Source organism: Pan troglodytes, chromosome 9, assembly GCF_028858775.2.
Source record: "Pan troglodytes isolate AG18354 chromosome 9, NHGRI_mPanTro3-v2.0_pri, whole genome shotgun sequence".
Lineage (NCBI taxonomy): Eukaryota > Metazoa > Chordata > Mammalia > Primates > Hominidae > Pan > Pan troglodytes.
Window position 1 is genome coordinate 8,082,462 of NC_072407.2, and position 26,362 is coordinate 8,108,823.

Consider the following 26,362-nt stretch of genomic DNA (forward strand, 5'->3'; position numbering starts at 1 on the left):
GCAGGAGTGTAGTGACTCTTGTCATCATCCCATCATTTCTTGCTAGGGTTTTCCTATCTCTAGAGGAATCAGCTACTAAAGCCTAGTCCTCGATGCTCAATTTCATCTTTCTGTTCTTTCCTGTCTTTATCTAGTGACTCCTCATTATATAATACGGGTGACCCAGTTGTCCCAGCAAGCCAGCAAGGCCCCTCCATATTCTCTGACTTCCCTCTATCACAGTACTCACCAGGCTGTCTTACCATTGTTTGTTTGGAGGTAGCTATTAGGAGTATAGGCTTTGGAGTCAAGCTGCCTGGGTTTGAATCCTTACTTTTACAACTCACTGGCTATGTGCTCTTGAGCAAGTTACTTATCTCTCTGTGCCTTAGTTTCCTATCTATAAAATGAAGAGAATAATGGCAACTGCCTCACTGGCAGTTATTGTGAGAATTTAAATAAGGCAGTATATATGGAGAGTGTAGACTAGTGCCTGGCATATGGTAAGCATTCAAAAATGTTGTGTAGGCTGGGCATGGTGGCTCACACCTGTAATCCCAGCACTTTGGGAGGCTGAGGCGGGTGGATCACCTGCGGTCAAGAGTTTGAGATCAGCCTGGCCAACATGGTGAAACACCATCTTTACTAAAAATAAAAATAAAAAAAAAGAAAAGAAAATTAGCTGGACATGGTGGTGCACACCTGTAATTCCAGCTACTCAGGAGGCTGAGGTAGAAGAATGACTTGAACCCGGGAGGCAGAGGTTGCAGTGAGCCGAGATTGCACCACTGCACTCCAGCCTGGGCGACACAGTAAGACTCTGTCTCAAAAAAAATAATGTTGTGTATTATTATAATAATCATTATTGCTTAACTTCTTCCCTGATTGAAACTCTGTTAGGCCAGGGACGATGTCTATTTTATTATCATATCTATAGTCCTTAGCACAGGTGTATTAGCCATTCTTGCATTGTTATAAAGAAATACCTGAGGCTGGGTAATTTATAAAGAAAAGAGGTTTAATTGGCTCACAGTTCTGCAGGCTTTACAGGAAGCATGGTGCTGGCAACTCCTTAGCTTCTAGGGAAGCCTCAGAAAGCTTACAGTCATGGTGAAAGGCAAAGATGGAGCAGACACTTAACATGGTAAAAGCAAGAGCAAGATAGAGAGTGGGTGGGGAGAGATGCCATACACTCTAAACCAGATCTCGTGAGAACTATCATGAAGACAGCATCAAGCCAGGAGGGATCCGCCCCCATGACCCACACACCTCCCACCAGGCTCCACCTCCAGCATAGGTGAGTACAATTCAACATGAAATTTGGGTAGGGATGAATATCCCAACTATATCAATGGGGTTGGAACAGCAGGCGCTGGGTAGAAAATTTCTTGAATAATAGTATACATTTGAATGCTGAATTTTCCATATACAATACTAATTTTATGATCATGAGCAAGAGACTTGCCCTCTCTACACCTCAATTTTCATATCTGTTAAATGGGAATCAAAATATTTGTCCTGTAGGGCTGATGTGAGAATTAAATTAATATGAAATGCCAGGAAGTGTGTAAATGTCATTCCTCTCCATACCTGTTGGCTGTGTGCATGTGGAACCCAAGAATCTGCTGGTTACTATAGTACCCCTATAGTGAGCTAAACCCAGAGATGCTTCTGAGGTGATGTTTTCTGGATATTTGGCCTAGGACAAAGAAAGTAGCATACTTTTAGATTATTCTTAGCATTTCTGGCCTTTTCTATCTGCCTGCCCTTCTTGTTCTTCGTTGGATTCTAGGTTCCTAAAAATAACCAGAATATTTTTCTGCCTCTTAGTTTTCCAAGTGTCTTAAGCAATCAGAAGCATTTTAATTTTGGCTCCTTTAGGCTGGCCCTGTTTGGTTCTGTCATTGTTAGCCATTACCATATCCTGCTGATATTATGTTTCCTGACCTGCTATACTTTTTCCAGGGCCAAAACACTACCCACATCACTCCAGGTAAATAACTTTATTTGGCTCACTCTAACTAGTGGGAAGCACAGTGGCCCGTGAGGTAGAAGCCTTGAGTTCCAGTGCTGGCTCTGCCACTGTGTCACTGTGTGACATTGGGCATAGCCCTTTCCCTCTCTGTGTCTCAGGCTCTCATCATTAAAATGAATGATTTGAACCAACTCAGTGCTTTGTAAGAGTCCTTAAGTTCTGTATTTGAGTTTGGACAAATCACTTCTCTTTTGGGGGGCTCTTAGTTTCCTCATCTGTAAAACTAAGTATGTTGGCTTGAATAATTTACAAAGGCATATATAAACCTGAATATTGTCTCCTCATTCTTAGTGTTTTTTTTTTTTTTCTTTCTGCCTTGTATTACTTTCTGGAACATTTCTGTGACAGTTAACAGCTGTGGACAGGAAACCCTTGAACACTTCTAACTTGGCAAATATTGCTGCTCCTCTGAACCTCATCCCAGCCCATTTCCTGTGTTTACAGCTTTTGGGTTTTGCACTTAGTGACAGGCCTGACAGGTCATATTGTAGTTTTCTCTCCATAGCCTGGTACAGGGTAGACCAAAGTGAGCACCAATTTGAGTGTCAGAAGACAGAGTTTCAGTCTCTGCTCAGCTGTATGACCTTATGGAAGTGACCTCCCTTCTCAGGGTTCAATTTCCTCCTCTCTGGAGCCAGAAAGTTTTAACGAGGGAGGCTTTCTGGCTCTGATGTTGAATATATGTCTCTTGTTTATTACTGCTGATGGGGGCCCTCTGTTTCACCTGTTTTTTCCACATACTCCATCCTACAAGAGACACAGCAGGCTACCTTTGCATTTCCTATATTGGACAAAATAAGAGGAAGAAAGGAAGCCAAACAGCTCTCCCAGGCTCAGTTGGCAGCAGAGAGGAGTTGAGGTGAGAAGCTGGTGTCACCGAATTGCCCAGTAAATCAGCTGTGTGGTTGGTAACCAGGTAGGCACCTGTATGCATTTATTCTTATCAAGGCTCTGGAGACAGACTGTATCCTACTTCCAGACCTACTTTCACCATATATGTGACCTTGGGGAAGTCACTTATTGTATCTGGGCTTCAGTTTTCTCATTTTTTATTGGGGATAATAAAAGTACTGACTTTACAAAGTTTCAAAGAGACAACGTATGTAGAAGTGCTCAACATAGTTCCTGACATGTTCATCCTCCCTTTCTCCCTTAGACAGTTAACAGTATTCTTAATTCTGTTCTTGTGGAGAAAGCAAAAAGACACTCAAGTTCCATTCTAGAGGAGCTAACAGGCCACATGAGAACAGAATACAGTTAGGTTTAGAAGAGCTCTTATGAGGTGGTCCGTTGGCCAGTGTAGGCTCAATACTCTGACCTCAAAATGGGAGACTTATAGGGCACGGAGTAGTTAAAGAAGGCACCCCAGGGCCTTCCCTGGGCCTTGAAGGGTCAGAAAGTATTAGACATGAAAAGCTAGAGAGAGAATAATTCTAGGTACCTATCTACCCTTTCTCAAGCTCTGGTGCTTTGTTTTGTATAGGTCAGTTTCCCACATATCTCCCTTTCTCTTCTTCTAGGTGGTTATTATCCAAGGGGCTTATCTTTCCTTTTTTTAATATATAAGAGAAAAAAATTAAGGGATGAGGAGAACCTAATATTTATTAAGAACAAGCTAGTTTTACTTGAATCTGTAGGCTATGTAGTTTGCTTGCATAATCTTACTTATTTAGAAAAATACATTATTATGCCATATTTTACAGATGAAAAAATAGTGCCTCCAAAAGGTTAGACAACTTTTCTAGCTCTACAATAACAAATTATGATGACAAATCAAAGGAGCCCTACGTGAGCCAGTTTAGAAGACATGTATAAGCAGGTGTCAGTTGTGCTTATTCATTCCAAGTTCTCAATCTATAATAGTCTGGGTCTTTTTACACTTATCTTCTAAATACGTGTATCTTATTCCTAGTTCCAACCTGTACTCACCTCCTGCTCTTAGCAGTTATTCCCAATCCTCTAAATCTCCAGTTCTACCATTAATTTAGATTGTACCTTCCTGCCCCAACCTTAGATCCCTTAATTCTCTTCTCAAATATTTACCAAGCATCTACTATATGCCAGGCTCTCAAATATTTACCAAGCATCTACTATATGCCAGGATAGACACAAATGCAAATACCAATTTCTGCTTAGATATTTCAGTGTACTAGTTAGACAATTACAACAAAAATAACATGGTAATAATTGAACACTTACTATGTGCCATGCTCTATTTGAAGTACTTTATATGTATTAACTCATTTAATTCTCACAACCCTATGAGGTGGATACTGTTTTCTCCTTATTTTACAGATAGAAATGTAGGCATAGAGAATTTAAGTAATTGGTCCAAATTGTGATAAAGAGAAGCACAGGGACTATAAGAGCACAGAAGAGGGACTCCTAATCAAACCCCGGGGGTCAGTATAGAGAAGGCTCCTAGAGAAATTAGAAAAAGCCTGAGTAGAATCTTGAAACCTGAGTATGAATTAGTCAGGTGCAGAATGGGGCAAGGATATTGCGGGCAGAGGGAACATCATGTACAAAGCCACAAAGTGAGCCTTGCATATTTATGGAACTGAAAGTAATTTAGTATGGTGGGAGTGTAGGGTATATGTGAGATGGTGAGTGGCAGGAGATAAGGCTAGAAAATGCTGTAGAGACAGCCTCTTGAAAAAGTCTTGCATGCTTTTCTTAATTATATTCATTACAAAGGCCAAGTATTCCCAGTCTTGGGGATTTGAATCTCTGAAAGGGGTCCTTGAGGGGTGTCTCATGAATCCATATTATTTCCTCAGTCATTTTTCAACCAGTGGTTAGTAAAAGCACACCTATCATTACATGGAGCTCTTTGGAATTCCTCACTGAAAAAAGTTAGGCATCACTGTTAAGGGAGTTTGGGAACCCTGTGAAGGATTTTTTAAATTAAAATTTTTATTGAGATGATTATAGATTTACATGGAGTCCTAAGAAATAATATGGAGAGATCACTGGAAAACTTTGCAGTTTACTCCATGGTAACATTTTGGACAAGCTATAGTATATCATGGCCAGGATATTGACATTGACATTGATAAAATCCACCAATCTTGTTCAGATTTCCCAGTTTTACTTGTACTCATCTATGTGTATAAAGTTCTATTCCAACACCACAAAGATCCTTCCTATTCTTTTATAACCACTCCCGTCTCCTTTCAACCCCATTCCTCATTCCTAATCTCTCTCTGCCTTCCATTTCTAGAATTTTATCCTTTCAAAAATGTTACATAAATGGAATCACAGAGTATATAACCTTTTGGAATTGGCTTCTTTCTTTTTTTTCTTTTCTCAGTTCAGTTCCTTGGAAACTCATCCAAGTTGTGTGTATCAATAGGTCATTTCTTTTTTTTTTTTGAGACAGAGTCTTGCTCTGTTGCCCAGGCTGGAGTGGAGTGGTGCGATCTCAGCTCACTGCAACCTCCACCTCCTGGGTTCAAGCGATTCTCCTGCCTCAGCCTCCTGAGTAGCTGGGATTACAGACATGCACCACCACGCCTGGCTAATTTTTGTATTTTTAGCAGAGATGGGGTTTCACCATGTTGGTCAGGCTGGTCTTGAACTCCTGACCTCAAGATCTGCCCGCCTCGGCCTCCCAAAGTGCTGGGATTATAGGCATGAGCCACTGCGCCTGGCTGGGCATTCCTTTTTATTGCTGAGTCATGTACCATTGTACATAAGTACTGGAGTTTAACCATTCACTTGTTGAGGAATATATGGGCTGCTTCCAGTTTTGGGTATTACAAATAAAGCTTCTGTGAGCATTTATGTACAGGTTTTTGTGTGGGCCTGTGAAGGATTTTATTCAGAGGGCTATCTAGTCAGATTTGAATTTTATTTTATTTTTTTGAGAGAAGGTCTCGCTCTGTCACCTGGGCTGGAGTGCAGTAGTACGATCATAGTTTACTGCAACTTCAAACTGCTGGGCTCAAGGGATCTTCCTGCCTCAGCCTCCCGAGCAGCTGGGACTACAAGTGCATGACACCATACCCAGCTAATTTTTAAATTTTTATTTTGTAGAGACAGGATCTTGCTTTGTTGCCCAGGCTGATCTTGAACTCCTGGCTCAAGTGATCCTCCGCCTCAGTCTCTCAAAGTATTGGGATTACAGGCATGAGCCACTGTGCCTGGCCCAGATTTGAATTTTAGAAAAATTGTACTCACTGCTTGGTAGAGGATGAGTTTGAAAGAAACTAGAACAGAGACAGGGCGAATAGTGAGGAAACTGTTGTAACCCAGGCAAGAGATGTAGAAGCCTGAACTGCTTTGGCATAGAGGTATCGCCCTTAGAAATCAGATCAGGCTTGTGCAGAGGAGGGAGCAGGGCTACGGAGCCTGGGCTGCCAGGAGGCTCAGGCAGACTTCATTCTGGATAGTCTCCTTTCAGGGAGGACACTCTGCTACCCCAGCTGAGAAAGGCATCCTGTAAGGAAGGGCTGCTCTTCAGCTGCAGGAAGAGAGTCAGAACCTGGTTCCTAGAATGATCATCTTGACTGCAACGTTGTTTAGTAGATGCTGCTGGTTATCTTCTCCCAAGAAAAGACAAAGAGGGGCCAGTTATCTTTCTTTTATTGTCTGAGTGGAGGGTTATATGGGGCAGAAAGATAATGAGAAGCTCTCTCTTAGTTCATGTCTCTTTTGGAGCCCAGGAATGTGTTCTCTTTTAACCAGCCAGCAAGAGGCCTGGGAGGTTTCAGTCTGTCCTCTTATTACTATGGAAACTGGAATCCACATTGTTTTTACCCCATGCAGTGGTGTGCCTGGTTCCTCAGTGTTTATATTTTCAAGGCTTTTATCATTGTGCACTTAGAGCCGCTGTGATTGGGACTGATTGTTGGGAACCAGCCTTACTGATTGAACCCAGAAGGGTATAATCTTAGAGGGTCCACTGATAGGTTGGACATGCCCCCTAGGTGTTGTCCTTTATCTGGGTAAGTCCTTGGGTGCCCACTCCAACACTTTCAGAAAACTTTTCCCAGCAGAAAGCCATTTGAGTTGTCTGTAATTATTTTTTTGGCTATCTCAGACCCTGATGAGTGCTGGCTAGGGCACAAGAACGTTTGGGTCAGGCGCCAGTCAGATAATTTGGGGTAGCTTTTGAACAAGTGTGTGTTGATTTAATTCTTCTGGGGCTGTCTTTCTTCTTGGAAGCTTTAGTATATAAAGACCTGTGGTATGTGGGACTCCAAACCTGGGATAGCAAATCTTCAAAATCAGTATGCAGCTTTCAGTTGTCTCTAGACCAGATATTGTGCTGCCCAGCACTGGGCTAGACACAGGGGAACACCAGAAGAATCAAAGACTCTCTTTGCTATTGTTGGGAAGGTAAGACTTCAGGGCCAGGCTCAGTGGCTCATGCCTGTAATCCCAGCACTTTGGGAGGCCGAAGTGGTGGATTGCTTGAGCCCAGGGGTTCAAGACCAGACTGGGCAACATAGTGAAACCTCATCTCTACAAAAAATACAAAAATTAGCCGAGCACAGTGGTGCATGCCTGTGGTCTCAGCTATTTGGGAGGCTGAGCCTGGGAGGTGGAAGCTGCAGTGAGCCATGATCTTGCCACTGCAGTCCAGCCTGGGTGACAGAGTGAGACCCTGTCTCATAAATAAATAAATAAATAAAATAAAGTCTTCCAGGTTAAGCAGAGTGTAGAAAACTGACGGATGAACAACTAACATTTGTATAGAGCTTTACTATTTTTCAAAAGACTTGACTGATTTTTTCAGGTAAGAACATTAATCCTTAGGAGTAGTCAATGTATAGGAAAGTTGGAATTCAAAGACCCATATTTGCTACCTCTGCAATTCAATACATATTTCAATAATTAGGGATTGGGGAAAAAGGGGATCCTGGAGGCCAGAGAAACATGTGTTATTGTTTGATTTCCCAGTGCTTTTGCCTAGTTCAGCTAGTTCAGTCATCAGCAAAAGCTGCTTGAAAGTGTTAAATAAGTGTTGAAATGGGTATTCCAGCATGTGAACACTGATCTGGGAGTCAGTCAGACACTTTCAATTCAGTCAGGAAGGTCATAGAAACAAAAGGGCAGGCAAATAGGCTGTCTACCAGGAGTCTGAAGCCCTATGGGAAACCAAGGAGTGGGCAAAGGGTATCATAACAGTTGGACAGCTCCTGCATCAGAAGCCCATGTTATTGAGGTCAAGGCCTGCTTGGTGGTGACTAGCTGTAGGGATTAGCCATTTTCTTCTGGAAGGAGGCTTCTTGTGAGATCAAAATTTGAAGAAAAGAATGCTTAGAGGAGGAGGAAGGTAGAAATGGGACACAGAAGGAGTAGCTGAGTGCACCCTGGAGGAGAGATAGCCAGAGACTTCTCTTCTAGAAGATGATTAGGTTTAGCAGAAGCATATTCTTTTTCCCTTTTTGCTCCTCCCAGCATGGTGTACCAGAGACTCAGTTCTCCTTCTCTAGTGATTCTTAAACTTTATATTTAAGTTCTAATGAGAAAGAGGTTTTTGGCTAGTTTGTTTCAGGAGGTTGAACACTAAAGAATTTAAGGCAAAGCGAGGATGTTCTATTTTACCCTGTTTGGGGAATGGTTCAAGCCCAGATAGAGTTTCTTGTATTTGTCATTAATAGACAAAAAACCCCTGATGGAAGCCCTGCTTCCTCACCCCACAGCCCTTGCTTTGTTGCCTTGGAAAGTAAGAGTTAGTAATGCCAGGGAGCCCGGTTGCATAGGCTGATCCAGATCACCCAACTATAGCCTTGCCATAGGACGTGGTATAGGAAGTTAGTGTGGTTTCTAATCTGGTTCTGCCACTTCTTTGCTGGCCAACCTAGGGCAAAACAACCCATTTTATGGCCTCAATTTTCTTCTCCAGGTGTTAAAAGAGCAACGGCCCTTGAGGCCCTCCAAATCCCCTTCAATTCTGCCATTTAGAATCTGAGTATAATATGTGATCTCAACATCCATTATTCCCATTCTATGCCAGGAGTTTTTGCAAGATCGGTATTGACTTCTTGATCTTCTTCTTCTTTTTTTTTTTTTTTTTTTGAGACAGGGTCTTGCTCTGTTGCTGAGGCTGGAGTACAGTGACATGCTCACAGCTCACTGCAGCCTTGACCTCCCAGGCCCAAGAAATCCTCTCATCCCAGCCTCCCTAGTAGCTGGCACCATAGGTGTGTGCCACCACTCCCAGCTAATTTTTGTATTTTTTATAGAGATGGAGTTTCCCTATATTGCCCAGGCTGGTCTTGAACTCCCAGGCTCAGGTGATCCTTAGCCTCCCAAAGTGCTGGGATTACAGGCATAAGCCACCATGCCTGGCCTGACTTTCTGATCTTTTAATAAGTCAAGTTGTGTGAGATGCTGTGCTCTTTGCCTTTGGGCTTTCTTTGTTTGGGTTGCCCTTCCTTCTTCTCCCATTCTCTTCTACCTGTTTTTCAGTGGTAACTCCTGCTTGTGTGGTCTCTTGCCCCTTGCCATATTTTACTTTGTAATTCATATACTGTGCTCATTCTCCTAGTACTTTTTGTGAGCAAAGGATGGTGTTTATTCATCTCTTTTTGAATTTGTTCATTCAACAAGTTTTTCTGTGCATTTGTTTGTTCGTTCAACAAATGTTCATTGAAGTCTAACCGTTGTCCTAGGGACTAAGCTAGGTGCTAGCAGCCAGGATTCAGCCATGAGCAAGACAGCCACGGTTCCTGCCACTATGGAGCTTTCAATTTAGTGGAGAAGATAAACATTGAGCAAATTATCACAGAAATAATTACCATTGTGAAAAGTGCTGTAAATGAAAAATATAGGTTGTTTTGAGAATGTATAATGTGGGCCTAAGCCAGTTTGGGAGAGAGAATGAGTCAGGATCTTTGAAGAAAAGACATTTAAGTGGAGATCAGCAGCATGAGTCAGAATTTGCCGGTTAAGAAAGAAGTAAGAGCCTTCCATACCGAAAGAATTCTGAGTGGTTCTTGACCTGGGCTGCAGTCTAGCGTCACCACATATAAGGGAGTATATGGAGCACCTGGACATATCATGCATGACTGGTGGGAGTATAAAGTGATATGCCTACTTTAGAAAACAGTTTGGCAGTTACTTGAAATGTTAAACATACTTTTATTGTGTAAATGCATCAGTTCCACCCTAGATATTTGCTCAAGAAAAATGAAAACATATGTTCATACAAAGACTTGTACATGAATACTCATAATAGCTTTATTTGTAAAATAGCCAAAAACGGATGAGTGGATAAACAAGTGGTGGTATAGCCATTCAATGGAATACTACTCAGCAGCAAAATGGAACAAACTACTGATTCATGTGACAACATGGTTGAATCTCAAATCTTGTTGAGTAAAAGAAGCTAGGCACAAAAGAGTACATAGTGGTGATTCCATTTAATTTGAAATTCTAGAACAGGCAAAACTAGTTTATACTGATAGAAGTTGGATCAGTGGTTGTGTGGGGAGGGAGAATGAGGGTTGGCAGTGAAGGACCAAGTAGGAATATTCTGGGGTGATGGAAAGGTTCTGCATCTTGATTGGGGTGGTGGTTACACAGGGGTGTATGTTTGTCCAGCACATTTAACAGTACATTAAAAATGAGGGCATTTTATTCTGTGTAACTGTACCTTAAAAATATTCATGCCTCATTTTTATAAGGGTCAAAAACAGGTAAAACTCGTCTATGATGATACAAGTCAGAATGTGGTTACTGTGGGGTATGGTTACTCATGGTAGTATTGACTGGAAAGGGGCAAGAAGGGTGGAGCCTTCCTGGAAATGTTCTATATTTTTTATTTCAGTGGTAGTTACATGAACATATAGATTACATAAAAATTGAATATATATAATGTAAAAATATATATTTTAAATTGTCTATACATTTACTTATGTACTTTACTGTATGTGTCTCTATTAAAGAAAAAATAAAACCCCAAAAAACCCAGCTTATGCCTGGCCCCACCCAGAGAGATACTGATTTAATTGGTCTGGGGTGGGGCCTGGGCATCAGCAATTTAAGAGCTCCTTAAGTGATTCTGCTATGCAGCCACGGTTGAGAACTACTGCTCTATGTGGAAAGGCTGAGGAGGGAAGAAATGGTGTGTAAAGAAGGATCATAAAAAGCAGGAGTTTCACTTCTCTTTTATTTTTAAAAATTTTAATTAAAAAATTTTATTATTATTATTTTTTACTGCTCCCTGTGCAGCAGGGCTACCCCATAAGCAGTGTGCCCAGAGTAGTCAGGAGTTTCACTTCTAATATGAAGTTATAGAAAAAAAAAAAAAGCAGGAGTTACTCGAGATGAAATCAGAAAGATGGCAGGTGTCAGATCATTCTGGGCCTTGCAGGCCACATTAAGAAATTTTAACTTTATCTTAAGAATAATGAGAAATTTTTGAAAGGTTATAAGCAGAGAGTGACTAGGTTGGATATTCAGCTAGTATGCACTAGCACCGCCTATAGCTAGCATTTCTGCTGATTGGTCATTAAGTATTTAGATTATCTCCTCTGGGAGAGGCATGCTGTGTGCAGGATAGGATTTGGAATAGTTAAGGTATATTGAATTAGGATTGGTGATTGATTAAATGTGGGGAGTGAAGGAGAGTGAGATGTCAAGGCTTCTGACATAAGCACCTGGAAAAGTAGGAAGGTTAGGGAAAAAATGAATTTAGAATTGGAACTTAACTAGTTCAAGTGCCTGAAAGACATCCATGTGATGTCTACTAGGTAGATAGGTTCTGTGGGTTTCTGTAGGTCCTAAGTGAAACTTGAACCAGAAACATAATTTTAGGACTTGGTAATAGTAATTTCTTTAAATAGTAACTGAAGGTATGAGAAGAGGTAAAATCACTTTAGGAAAGAGTGTAGTAAGAAGACAGCCCAGAATTTAGAAAAAAATTCTGACATTTAGAATTCATGTAGAAGTCTGGGTGCAGTGGCTCATGCCTGTAATTCCAACACTATGAGAGGCTAAGGCAGGAGGATTTCTTGAACTCAAAAGGTAGAGGCTGCAGTGAACCATGATCATGCAATTGCACTTCAATCTGGGTGACAGAGCAAGACCCTGTCTCCAAAAAAAAAAAAAAAAAAAGTCAGAGAGGAGAGGAGAAACCTACCTTGCAAATTAGGGAAAGCGAAGATTTATTCATTCATTCAGCAAATTCTCTATTGAATACCTAGTATGTGTCAGGCACTGTACGAGTCCCTTGGGTTACTGCAGTGAGCAAAAAAGCGACTGCTCTCGTGGACCTTACTTTTAGTGGAGGGAGATAGGTGATAAGCAAACCAAGGAGTAAATATATCATGTGTCAGGTGGAATCAAATGCTATGAAAAATGAGAATCACAAGCTGTGTCCTCAGATATCTTCAAATAACTATAGTTATAAACTGACTGAGGTAAGGCCATATGAGGTGCAAAGTCAGAATTGCTGGTGGAACTCAGAAGTATATCTCATTGCATTGCTCAACATGGACCTGTATATATAGTTGATGCTGTGGATTATTATTATTATTATTATTATTTTTGAGACAGATTCTTGCTCTGTTGCGCAGGCTGGAGTGCAGTGGTGTGGTCTTGGCTCACTGCAGCCTCTGCCTCCTGGGTTCAAGCCGTTCTCCTGCCTCAGCCTCCTGAGTAGTTGGGATTACAGGCGCCCGCCACCACGCCCGGCTAATTTTTTTGTATTTTTAGTAGATATGGGCTTTCACCATGTTGGCCAGGCTGGTCTCAAACTCCTGACCTTGCGATCCACCTGCCTCAGCCTCCCAAAGTGCTGAGATTACTAGGGTGAGCCACTGCACCTGGCCTATTATTATTATTAATGTTGAGACAGGGTCTTGCTTTGTCATCAAGGCTGGAGTGCAGTGTCATGATCATGGCTGACACAGCCTGAAACTCCTGGACTCGAGCAGTCCTCCATTTCAGCCTCCCAAGTGGCTGGGACTACAGGTGCACACCAGCACACTGGGCTAATTAAAAATTTTTTTTTTCTTCCTTTGTAGAGGTGAGATCTCACTGTGTGGACCAGGCTGATTTTGAACTCTTGGCCTCATGTGATCTTCCTACCTTGGCCCCCAAAGTGCTGAAATTACAGGCATGAGCCATCAAGCCTGGCCAATGGATTAATTTTTTTTTTTAGACGAACTCTCACTCTGTCGCCAGGCTGGAGTGCAGTGGCGCAGTCTTGACTCACTGCAACCTCCACCTCCCGGGTTCAAGCGATTCTCCTGCCTCAGCCTTCCAAGTAGCTGGGACTACAGGCGCGTGCCACCATGCCCAGCTAATTTTTGTATTTTTAATAGAGACAGGGTGTCACCATGTTGGCCAGGATGGTCTCAATCTCTTGACCTCATGATCCGCCCATCTCGGCCTCCCAAGATGCTGGAATTACAGGCTTGAGCCACCGCTCCCAGCTGATTAATTTTTGATGAGCGACCTCAGGGAGAGAAGTGAGCTTGGTCAAAATTCAGAGCTTAGAAGCTGAGTGCAGTGGCAAAAGCCTATAATCCTAGCTATTTGGGAGGCTGAGGCAGGAGGATTGCTTGAGCCAGGAGTTTGAAACCAGCCTGGGCAACATAACAAGACCCCCCTCTCAAAAAGAAAAAGGAAGTTAGAGCTTAGAATCTGTAGTGATTTGTGTTAGTGTTGCTTGGGCAGCTGAAACCAGTGCCAGTTTTGTCCAGAAGAAAAGATCTTTTGAATTCCTGCCCCCTGCTGAGAAGAGCTGGTCCTCTTCTTGGATATGAGGACGAGTGGTTCTAACAGGCGCAGGAATATCTCTCAGATAGGCTGAGTTTTGCCTAGCCTGGGGGTATGACTCCTCTTTCTGTGGCTAGGCCTGCTGTGTGCCTCAGCTGAGATGTTATATTTCACTGTTATATTTCCTTTCTTGGATAACTCCAGGTCTCAAACCTGTTCCTTTTTTAAGACTTCACATTTCCATAGTCAGGTGCAGTGGCTCACACCTGTAATTCCAGCACTTTGGGAGACTGAGGCGGGTGGATCACCTCAGGTCAGGAGTTTGAGACCAGCCTGGCCAACATGGTGAAACCCTGTCTGTACTAAAAATACAAAAATTAGCCAGGCGTGGCAGTGGAGGCTGAGGCAGGAGAATCGCTTGAACCCGGGAGGCAGAGGTTGCAGTGAGTCGAGATCAAGCTATTGCACTCCAGCCTGGGCCTGGGCGACAAGAGCAAAACTCTGTCTAAAAAAAAAAAAAAAAAAGACTTTACATTTCTGGCCAGAGCATCCATCCCTTACTCCTCCCTCACCTCATCCCCATTCTAGGCCCCATACTATTTTATCTCTTGAACTTCATGGTCCTTGACCAAATTTGAAAATCTTCCCAGGGCTAGTACTCTCAAGTCTTAGTCTTTTGATCCCTTTCCAAGAATGAGGGTGGATTCTAATCCCATCAAGAGTAGCTGCAGAATTTGCTAGTCCTGGCTGAGGAATAAGAGGTGAAGTGGGAGAAATTCTTCTTACTGATGGGGCCCCCGCTGGTAAAACTTGGCAATTTCCAATTCATCCTATAGGGATGAATTACTGTTTAGTGACGAGAAACAGAAAGTGGTTGGGAAAGTCGAAGCATTAGATGGACAGTGGATATTGGTGGTGGGAATTGGTGGGTTGTATTCAAGAATTCCCTTGACTTTTTGGGAGATACGGCTTTTTAATTAATTAATTCACACATTCTTCATTCATTCATTCATTTAGCCAGCACATACTGATTTCATACTTGACAGGGTAGATGGTAGTGGTAATATTATAATGGGCCCTGGGGGATAGAGTGAGTCAAGCTTGGTTCTTACCACTTGGATGTGGTATGTGAACAACTCATAACATGAGAATTAACATAACAGAGCTATGCACAAAGTGCTTTGGAGCATAGAACAGTGAACAGTGAATGATTAGCTCTGCCTGGAGAAAGGTGAGGAGATTTGGGCAGGAGGGAAAGGACTTTGTGTTTTTTTCTGCCAATAGCTATCAAAGTGTAGTCTTTAGACCATGGCGGGTGGCAACAAGGCCTTTTCAGGACATCCAGAAGATCAAAGCCGTTTCATAATAATATATTATTTGCCTTAAAAAAACTATGTATACCTTTGTACTGATGTTGCAAAAACAGTGGTAGGTAAAACTGCTGGCACCTTAACACAAATCAAACCAGTGGCACTGAACTACTAGTAATGACTGTATTCCTCACCTCCACACACTGTCAGTTAAAAAAAATAAAAGTTTTCAACAAAGAAGTAGAAATCATTAATTTTATTGAATTGCATCCCATGAGTTCATGCCTTTTAGTATTCTGTGTGATGAAATATAAGTATGCATAAAGCATTTCTGCTGCATGTAGAAGTTTGATGGTTATCTCAAGGAAAGCACTTGTGCAATTGAGTTGTAAGTTGACATACCTCTTTTTTTTCAGGCAGCACTAACATTACTTGAAAGAATACTTGATAGATAACTATGGTTATTCAGTATTTGGCAGACATTTTCTTGTAAATAAATGAAATGCGTCTTCTGCTTTAAGGAAAACAACTGGTAGTATTTGTTGCCAATGATAAAATTCCAGCTTTTAAGTGAAAACTGGATTTTAGAAAACTTGTATCTGTCACTGTGAAATTGACAGTTTTCCTGGATTAAAAGCTTTTCTGATGAAATCAGTGGTGATACTAATAATTGTGGCTATTTTGATATTGTATAAATGAAAGTGTCAACATTTGGAAGCTCTGCACTAACTCCTAACCAATAGTTTCCAAATGACAAGTGCATCATGTTACAAAGTCATGCATGTATTAAAGATCCATTCAAAGTGTAAGATAGACCAATGGATTTTAATGTTAGAGGGTACAAAAAGTTTATTCATATAGTTTGGGATTTCACATTGCAACTAACCTTTAAGAAACCTACCGCTTGTTGAGTTTGGGTATAGTCTCGTATAAGGTATCCACAATAGTCTGACTAGTAAAATATTCCTGTCTTTTCCAACTGCATATCTATGTTTTGATCTTTAGTCAAAACAACACATCACAATAGGTTGAATGTAGCTATAAGATTATATCTGTCTTCTATTAAGCCAGACATTTAAAAGATTTGCAAAAATGTACAATTCTACCCTTCTCGAGATTTTTTCAGAAAACAATTATTTTCCATAAAAATATTATTTACATTAATATGTAAGAGATTTATTATTGTTCTAAAATAAATTAAAGAGAGCCTGGAGAGCAGTAGCAGCCTGGCTGTCATCACCATGTCCCTGAAAGGTGATTTTTTTTTTTGGAGACAGGGTCTCACTGTTGCCCGTGCTGTAGTGCAGTGGTGCAATCACAGCTCATTGCAGCCTCAACATCCTGCACTCAAGTGATCCTCCTACTTCAGCCTCCTGAGTAGCTGGGACTACAGGCATGCACCACCATGCTTGGCTTTTATAGAGATGGGGTCTCACTATGTTGCCCAGACAGATTTTGAACTCCTGGGCTCAAGCAATGCCTCAGCCTCCCAAAGTGCTGGGATTATAGGTAGTGAGCCACTGTACCTGGCCCTGCAGGCTGATTTTGACAGTGTTGCAGAAGATGTGAGGAAGCTGAAAACAAGACCAGATGAGGAAGGACTGAAACAACTCTATGGGCTTTAGAAACAAGCTATAACTGGGGACATTAATATTGAGTGTTCAGGAATGCTAGATTTAAAAGGCAAGGCCAAATGAGAAGCATTGAATTTCCAAAATGGGATATCAAAGGACAATGTGATGAGTATATATATATATATACACATTTTTTTTTTTTGAGACAGAGTCTTGCTCTGTTGCCCAGGCTGGAGTGCAATGGCACGATCTCCGCTCACTGCAACCTCCACCTCCCGGGTTCAAGCGATTATCCTGCCTCAGTCTCCTGAGTAGCTGGGATTACAGGTGTGCCCCACCACGCCTGGCTAATTTTTGTATTTTTTAGTAGAGATGGGGTTTCTCCATGTTGGTCATGCTGGTCTTGAACTCCTGACCTTGTGATCCGCCTGCCTCGGCCTCCTAAGATGCTGGGATTACAGGCGTGAGCCACTGCGCCCGGCCAAATACCTGTATTTCTAAGCAAAGGAGCTGATAGAAAAAGGTTGAATTTAGGATAAAGCATAGGAGAAAATTGTCCTTTGGAAGCCTTCATACTGGTATCATGACCTAACATTTAGAGGGGGAAATGCACTTTTAACTCTATGTATCATCTACATTTTTGCTGTTAGCATGAATTGTAATAATTAGGAGTAAATTGAAACTACCTAGTTAACTAAACTGTGGTTAAACTAGGTGTCTGTAAAAGTTCTTTTAGAAAAGTGTCTTATATTTTATTTTTATAGATTTAGGGGGTACAAATGCAGTTTTGTTACATGGATATATTGTGTATTGGTGAAGCCTGGGCTTTTAGTGTACCTAGTGTATCCATCACCCAAATAGGGTACATTGTACCCAAAAGGTAGTTTCTTGTCCCTTACCGTCCTCCCCCACCCCTGGCAACTTTTCGAAGTCTCCACTGCCTCCAGGGACTCTCCATGTCCCCCTATACACATTGTTTGGCTTCTACTTGGAGGTGGCAATATGTGATGTTTGATTTTCTGTTTCTCAGTTGTTTCACTTCAGATAGCGGCCTCCAGTTCCATCCACGTTGCTGCAAAAGACATGATTTCATTCTTCTTTTATGGCTGAGTAGTATTGTGTGTGTGTGTGTGTGTGTATAAAAATAATATTTTCTTTATGCAGTCATCCATTGATGGACACTAAAGTTGATTCTATGTCTTGCTATTGTGAATAGTGCCGCAACAGACATGAGTGGTGGCTATCTCTTTATATAATGATTTCTTATCCTTTCTTATCCTTTGGCTAGCTGCCTAATTTTGGTCCTTTGGGAGATCTCCATACTGTTTTTCATAGAGGTTGTACTGGTGCATTCCCCTAACAGTGTATGAGTATTTCCTTTTCTCTGCATCCTCACCAACATCTGTCATTTATTGACTTTTTAGAAAAGTCTTGCTCTGGGAGTATGTATACAAAGACTTTAGCAATTGTTTGTTCTTTTGGCTTATCTGTTCTACAGTGAGTTTAGTGTTACTCGTTTAGTGTTCATCTGTTTTGATTATTAAGAAGAAATAAAATGAATTAATAGCTAAATATAAAAATTTGTGTTTTACTTTCCTTTTTTAATTCAAAATTTTGTGGAAATTTTATTTGAAATGCTCTGATCTATACCTTATGAAACATATTATCAATCTAGAAAAAATCTTACTGAGGCAGTTTGCAAAAGTTTTATGTTGCTAAATATTCATTAACGCAATGTAGGTAATTAAATTTTAACTTTTATTTTGAGTTTAGGGATACAAGTATAGGTTTGCTACATAACTAAGCTTCTGACATGGGGTTTGTCGCACAGATTATTTCATCACCCAGGTATTCATCCTAGTACCCATTAGTTATTTTTCCTCATCCTCTTCCTCCTCCCACCCTCCACCCTCCGAAAGGCCCCAGTGTGTGTTGTTTCCCTCTGTGTGTCCATGTGTTCTCATCATTTAGCTCCTACTTAGAAGTGAGAACATGTGGTATTTGGTTTTCTGTTCCTGTGTTCTTTTGCTAAGGATAATGACCTCCATCTCCATTCATGTCCCTGCAAAGGACATGATCTCGTTCTTTTTTTACGGCTGCATCTGTTTTACTTTCTAATATGGTAAATATTAAACAGTTCTTTGTAATTAAAAGATGTTATGCATATAAAAGGGTCCTGAGACCAAAAAGTTTAAAAACATATGCCTATGCTATTTTCTTTGCCTAAAACTCTTCTCTTTTTTCTCTAGAGAAATCCTACACATAGTTGTAGAGTTAATATTTAGGTATTCATTTTAAAAAAACATTTACTGAGCATCTTATCAAGAACCTGGCTTTTTGTTGCTGTTGGGGACATGGTACCAATCCCTTATGGAGATCACAGTCTGGTGGGGAAGACACATTAAACCCAGTATGTTGAATGTTACCAGTGATAGCATATAAATGTTGTGGGAGTACAGGCTGCTGTCAGAGTCTTGCAAAGAGCCACTTTCCCACTCACTTGGAACATATGACTGGTCAGGTTGATCGGATTATACCTCCTATATTTGATTCTTCATAGTCAGACAGGGAAAGTGGCCGAAGTTAAAAGAAGATGGGAACTGTTTACTTGCTGCTCTGGGGGTAAAGAAGGATACTTCAAATGTATTAAATGTCAGCCTACACCAGGCCCTATGCTGGATGTTTTAACAAATGTGATTTTATTTTTAAAAAGTCTGTGCAGCAGATTATTATCCTTATTTTGCAAATGAGAAATTGGAGGCTCAAATAAATTAACTTGTCCAATATCTTATGGTTTGTAATTGGTGAAGATGGGATTTTGATAGTGTTCTGACTCTAAGTCCAGGCTTTTTCACTGTAGTTATGTGTTGCTAAATGCATGGCTCTTTGAAGGTATTTCCAGATGGTTGTGGGAAACCTTGCCAGATTGGAATGCGTAAGAGAAGGTAGGAAAGGTCTCAGGAAGAACAGAGAGACTGCTTAGGACATGCTTGGTTGAAGGAATTATTTGTGAGTTTTGGCTGACATGGTTTTTCTGTACAGGATTCAACGGCCATAGGAGAATCAAGCTTTTGTACTCCCTAACCCTCAATCCCTTTAATCCTTCTCTATGTCAGCTGATGCTAGCAGCAAAGGTCACCTGTCTGTCTGATTAGGTTACAAACCAGAGACTGGGTATTTGAAGCCCAAACTTCTTGGATCTTGTAGGTTTTTGGGAAAGGTGCTGATTAATTGACCTCAGGCCAGTGGTGCAGCCTGGAGGCCCCAAACCCTAGAGCTTGGTAAACTATTTCCATTATTTTAAAAAGCCTATTAGAAGTTTTGCTTTACGTAGGATATGTGTGGATACAGGCTAATGAAAAGATTGGATTTCTATCTTTCTTTAATTCTTTTTTTTTTTTTTTTTGAGACAGGGTCTTGCTCTGTTGCCCAGGCTGGAGTTCAGTGGCACAAACATGGATCACTGCAGCCTCAACCTCGTGGGCTCAAGCGATCCTCCTACCTCACCCTCCTGAGTAGCTGGGACCACAGGTGTGTGCCATCATGCCTGGCTAATTTTTTAAATTTTTGTAAAGACAGGGTTTCACCATGTTGCCCAGGCTAGTCTTTTAACTCCGGGGCTCAAGGGAACTCCCACCTCAGCCTCCCAAAGTGCTGGGATTACAGGTATGAGCCACCACAGCCAGCCTTGGATTTCTTTCTTTTAGGTCAATCCAATATGATTTAGGTATGCTACCTATGATATTCTAGAACAGGGTTCAACAAACTATGGCCTGTGGGCCAAATCCAGTTTACTGCCTGCTTTTATAAATAAAGTTTTATTAGAACACATTCAAGTTCATTCACTTATATTTTGTCTATGGATGCTTTTGTGCTACAATGGCAGAGTTAAGTTGTGCAACAGAGACTATATGGCTGACAAATCCTAAGTTGTTTACTATCTGGCCATTTACAGAAAAATTTGCTGATACTTAATTATGATCCTTTCTATCATGGCACTTAGCACATAGTGTTTTAATTGCTTGTCTCTCCCACTTTTGTAATTAGCCTTCTGAGAGAAAAATGAGATATGATTCATGTTTTTATGCCCCATGCTGATCACAGGGCCTGATATATGAAGAACATTCAATAAATGTTTAAATGGGCATATCATGGGCTGATCAAAAAGCTCTAATATGCAATTATATATGTTTTTGTTGGTGAGGTAGTAGAGAAACAATGCCTTAATCTTTGGGTGTATTCTGTTCTCTCCCTAAGTTCCCACTACCCCTTCATCCCACTCCCCAATTTAGCAGAACAAATGTAGAGAGAAATAAGTTTATGCAGAGATATTTCTTTTTGTATGCATACTGTTCATCATACTTTTTTCCTTTTATCAAACCATTGCAGGCTGGGCGTGGTGGCCCATGCCTGTAATCCCAGCACTTCGGGAGGCCGAGGTGGGCGGATCACTTGAGGTCAGGACTTCGAGACTGGCCTGGCCAACATGCTGAAACCCCGTCTCTACTAAAAATACAAAAAATTAGCCGGGCGTGGTGGCGCATGCCTGTAATCCCAGCTACTCGGAAGGCTGAGGCAGGAGAATTGCTTGAGCCCAGGGAGCGAAGGTTGCAGTGAGCAGAGATCATGCCACTGCACTCAAACCTGGGCAACAGGGTGAGACTCTGTCTCAAAAAACAAACAAACAAACAAACAAAAAACCAAAAAAAAATCCCATTTCTTCAATGTTCTTCTTGCCCATATTATCACCTGTGGCTTCTAAAAGATGAAAGAAACACAAGGCCAGCTATCTGGTCACCCTAGCAAAAAGGCAGTGGTGAAAATGGAATTTTGAAGTGCTGGTCTGGGAGTCAGCAGACTTGGACTCTCACTGTGGCTCCTTAGCCGCCTTTGACTTTGGCACATCACTTAACATTGGTGAGCTTCAATGTTCAACATACTTCTATTGAATCACATCTGGAACACTTTAAAATTTAATATTTATACTCCTCCCTTATTTTGAAAAGGATTTGAATAACTAGCAAGAGGTAGAGAGGTGACCTGTCTAGTCTTATCACTGTCTTTGGCTGGCAGACAAGTAGATGATTAAATGGATTAGAGTATTTTAGATCTTTGATTAGCGCCTTCTAAAAGGCGTCACAACCACAGCCTCTTCACCCTGTCCTTACTTTCTGTCCTGTGACAGCTTCTTCTATTGGCTAGGAAGTTAAGATCTATCTTCTTTGAGGGTCATCTGAAGAGTATTTTGCCAAGGAAGTAGTTGTCGAGATCCAGGTCAAAAGGAAAGAGGAATTTTAGCATCTAGGAATTGGAAGAAATACTAGAAACTTCAGTCAAAATACCTTTTTCAAATAGTGACCTTGAGGCCTGGAGAAGAGAAATGACCTCCCTAGATCACATGGTAGAGCTAAGCCTAGATTTCAGGCTCTTCCTATTGTGTGCATCATTCAGACTAGGTGTTTTCCAGGCTTGTAAGAGAGGACTAGGTGTCACAGAAAGAGCTAAGGTGGCCTAGGCTCTTGTGCTGGTTTTCCTGCTACATGGACATGTAATGGTAGGCAGAAGAAACCGTATCCCAGACCACCTAAGGTGTTGTATCAGATGAGCTCAGGACCTTCAGATATCTAAAAAATATTTGCCTGATATAACTGTCTATGAGAAGGCATGAGATGTGAGAGGTTTCCCCAGTCAATGGCTGACCTTATATGTATCAGCACTGACAAAATGAACAAAAAGGAAAATTACACATTATTTGGGCACTGGGACTAATTGGCTGTTGTTCTGTTTCCAGAAAGATTATGTTGATTTACATTTGTGTATTTGGCTGATTAAAAATAATAGCTCAATTGAATATGTATTTCTTTGATTACTAATGAGGACAAATTTTTTCCTGTGTTCATTGGCTATTTATGTTTTCTCTCATTTGTGAGTTACTGATTCACATTCTTGTCTAGATCCCAGTATACTCCCAGTCCTATGCAAGACTTCCCTGCCAAGAAACTATTAGGGTGATAAAGCATTGTCCTTGTGGGGGAGCTCAGCATTTTCTTGGGGAGACAGTTAAAGTCTAGATGAAACACCTCTGTCACTGTACAAGTAGCCAGTTAAGTGCCTACATGAGGAGTCAGATGCTAGAAGCTAAGGATGCTGACACAGGTGGGTGATAGGTTCTGGGTGGCAGCTCTGAGTAATTTTGTCTCTTGCTTTTCTTACACAGAGTTTTGCCGAATTGACAAGCCCCTGTGTCACAGTGAGGATGAGAAACTCAGCTTCGAGGCAGTCCGTAACATCCACAAACTGATGGACGATGATGCCAATGGTGATGTGGATGTGGAAGAAAGTGATGAGGTGAGCTCTCCCATCCTGCTATGTCTCTCTTTTCTTCCTGTGTGATTTAGTCTTTGAAAGCTACTTAGACAGCCTCTTCCCTGGGGAGAGATGTTCTCTGCTGGCTTGTTCTTTAGGAACTCATCCCTATCAGGGAAGATGGCTCCCAGAAGAGCAGCCCTCCAGGAGTCAGCCTGTCAGAGTGTAGGCTTTATGCTTGTGTCTGTGCCTGGGCTGGCTGCCCCCTGCCTACTGGCTAGTTGTGTAACACTGACTAAGCTGTGTTGTTTGGGAGGGAGAGAGATCCCTGAGGCTGGTCTCTGTGGTTTCCTTGGATCCTTCTTGCAATCCTGCTATAGATGGAGGGCATCAGTCTGTTCTCAGCCCTGTGTTGGCATGAGGGATAGAAGATAAGACACCCAGATCCTGCCCTCTGGGAGTTTATACTCTATATGGGAAGAAGAAACAAATTGTTTTAGAAAGATCATTCTGAATTCCAGGCTGAAGTTTTTGGGAGCCAGTTGAGTGGTCTAGATAGTAAGAGTTAGAGGAGTCTCTAAATGGAAAAAAGCTCTATTGTTGTTTCATCTTTTGGCATTATTGTACCTGTGGCTCAGCAGATCCCAGAGTATAAGGTCATTATATGTGAAAAGATTTAAAAGTTTGTTCATTTAAAGCTCAACATATACCAGTAGTTTGGTGAAGCTACCAAGTTATGCCAAATCTTCAATAGTGATGTAGTTATATCACGATGGGCGAGATATCCCCATTCTCTCTTTCCTGCCAGCCTACCTTTGAGTTTTGAGTTCAATTTTGGATCCCACATTGTCAGATCCAATGTGAGGAACAGTGAGGGCCTATACAGAGAGGAGTGACATGAGTGATGAAGAGTTTGGAAAGTATGAAACAAAGAGCATTCAACACAGTTATGTTTATTAAGCGTCTATGTACCATGCACTGTGCTAGGCGTGGAGGTGGGACTGTAAATAAAACAGATACAGTCTGTCTTTATATAACTTAAAGTCTAGTGAAGAGACTTTAGCCTGGAGAAGAGGAGACTCAGGTAATATAATTTCTATCTTTAAATACATAAGAAGTAAATCCATCAGACTTAAGTAATGATGATAGTAAAGTGAAAACCATGATACTAGCTCTCATTGATTGAACTCTTACCTTATGCCAGTCACAGTGTTAAGCTTTTTGCATAGTTGCTCTTTTAACTTCAACAGATTTATGAAGTTGGTATTATTACTAGGGTATGGAGCCTTAGAAAGGTTAAGCATTTTCTTCAGGGACACAGTGAATATCAGTGCAGATCTGATTTCAAAGCCCATGCTCTTAAGTACTGCTGTATTGTTTCTCCTATTCTAAGAGCAGAACCAGGTCCAAAGTAAAGTGGGGAAAGTAAAAAGTAGGCATTTTCTTTTAGAATAAAGAATTGACTAACAGTGAGAGCTATCTTGTCATAGAAGAGGCTTCCTTGGTAGACAGTGAACTCCCTATCACTGAAGATGGGCAAGTAGCATACAGAACTCCACTGAATCTGGGTGTGGTGGCTCATGCCTGTAATCCCAGCACTTCGGGAGGCCAAGGCAGGAGGATAGCTTGAGGCCAAGAATTTGAGACTAGCCTGGACAACACAGCGAGACCCTGTCTCTAAAAAAAAAAAAATTGGCTGGGTGTGGTGGCATACACCTGTAGTCTCAGCTACTCTGAGGCTGAGGCTGGAGGATCACTTGAACCTAGGAGGTCGAGGCTGTGGTGCACTATGATCATGCCATTGCACTCCAGCCTGGGCAACAGAGCAAGACCCTGTCTCTAAAACAAAACAAAACACAAAACAAAACACAAAATTCACTGATTGGTCAACAGAGGGGATTTGTCTGTAAGGATGAACCAGATAATGTTTAAGGAATTTAATGGAAGAGAAAAAATAGACTTCCTGGATAAAAAGTAAAATTTGGATAGAATGGAAAGGGTTGGGCTCACTGCAACCTCTGCCTCCCAGGTTCCAATGATTCTTCTGCCTCAGGCTCTCTTTCATCGTGTTGGCCAAGCTGGTCTTGAACTCCTGACCTTGTGATCCATCTGCCTCGGGCTCCCAAAGTGCTGGGATTATAGGCGTGAGCCACCACGCCCAGCCAATCCGAGAAATCTTGTTTGTTCTCCTACAGTGGGAAGTAATCCTTTCTCATGTTCGAGAGTACTTGGCATGAACCTTATGTTTGTCATGTTGCTCTGTTCTGTATTGTAATTGGGTCCATCCTTAACTGTCCTACCAGATTTTGAGTTCCTTTAGGGGTCATGAACTAGGTTTTATTCATTGCTGTTTCTCATAACATTGTGTTTGGTTCAGGACCTTTCTCATAAGGGTGCTGAGTTGAGGTTTTTTTGAATTTTGAATTCGAAAACAAAGATACTATCTTATTGTTTTATGCCCTTTAAATTGTTTCTCTAGTCCAAAGGAGGAGTACAGAGTGGGCTGGTCAATGGTACTGGGGACAGAGTGCTTTGGACTTGTGAGTTCCCTGTCAGGATAAAAGCTGAAGTCAGTGTTGGGTTGTTTTTCTGGAGTTGCTACAGTCTGGGCTCTAGATATGTTAGTATATGACCTATACGTCTGATCTCCTCTGTGACCTTCTTCCCTACCCTTCTGCCCTATGTTATGAATCATGTGCAGAATCTGGATGGAGGTAAGATTACTGTACTTAAAATGATAGGAAAGACTTTAAGAATAACACATACTATAGGAGCACAAGTGAAGAAAAAAAGGAAAACACTGAGAATGCCCAAAGGCTATGTAGTAGAGCAAAAGTATGTACTTATAAAGCAAGAAAGATGATAGTTTCAGGTATACTTTTGCCAATTATTAGTTGTTTGACTTTGGAAAGTTTCTCTCTCTGTCTCTTTCTTTTCTTTTTGTTTCTTTTTTCTTTGCTTTTCTTTCTTTTTTTTTTTGAAATAGAGTCTTGCTCTGTCACCCAGCCTGGAGTGCAGTGGCATGCTCACAGCTTACTGCAGCCTCAAACTCCTGGGCTCAAGCAATCTTGCAACTACAGCCTCCTGAGTAGCTGGGACTACAGGTGCACGCCACTATGCCCAGTTAATTTTTGTATTTTTTGTAGAGACGGAGTTTCGCCATGTTACCCAGGCTGGTCTCAAAACTCCTGGGCTCAAGCAATCTCTGCCCACCTCAGCCTCCCAAAATCCTGGGATCGTAAACATGAGCCACCGCACCCAGCCTGGAAAATTTTCTTAAACTCTGTGAACTTTCATTTCCTTACCATCAAATTAGTCAGTAATTCCTACCTTGAAAGATTATGGCAAAGATGAAATGAAATCATGTATATCAAGTACCCAGCCTATGGTCTAGTTTATAGTAGCAGTATTTCTACTTCTTTAACTCGTACTACCATTGCTATGATGTGCTAGGCTTGTGCTGTGTACTCTTGCATATG

The 26,362-nt window shown here is 41.4% G+C and overlaps 1 protein-coding gene across 14 annotated transcripts in view; it reads left to right on the forward strand.

Moving 5' to 3' along the window:
• Positions 1–26,362, forward strand: part of STIM1 (stromal interaction molecule 1) — a 228,216-nt gene that overhangs the window by 89,365 nt on the left and 112,489 nt on the right. For 10 of the 14 annotated variants that reach the window (XR_010147119.1, XR_008537950.2, XR_008537951.2 and 7 more), the window contains exon 2: positions 22,795–22,925. The exons of the other annotated variants lie outside the window; for them this stretch is intronic. Coding sequence is in view for 7 of the 10 variants with exons in the window: in XM_001160553.8 (XP_001160553.1) it covers positions 22,795–22,925 (131 nt within the window). In the remaining 3 variants the exon portion in view is untranslated. The remainder of the gene's footprint in view (positions 1–22,794; positions 22,926–26,362) is intronic. 14 annotated transcript variants of the gene reach the window in all.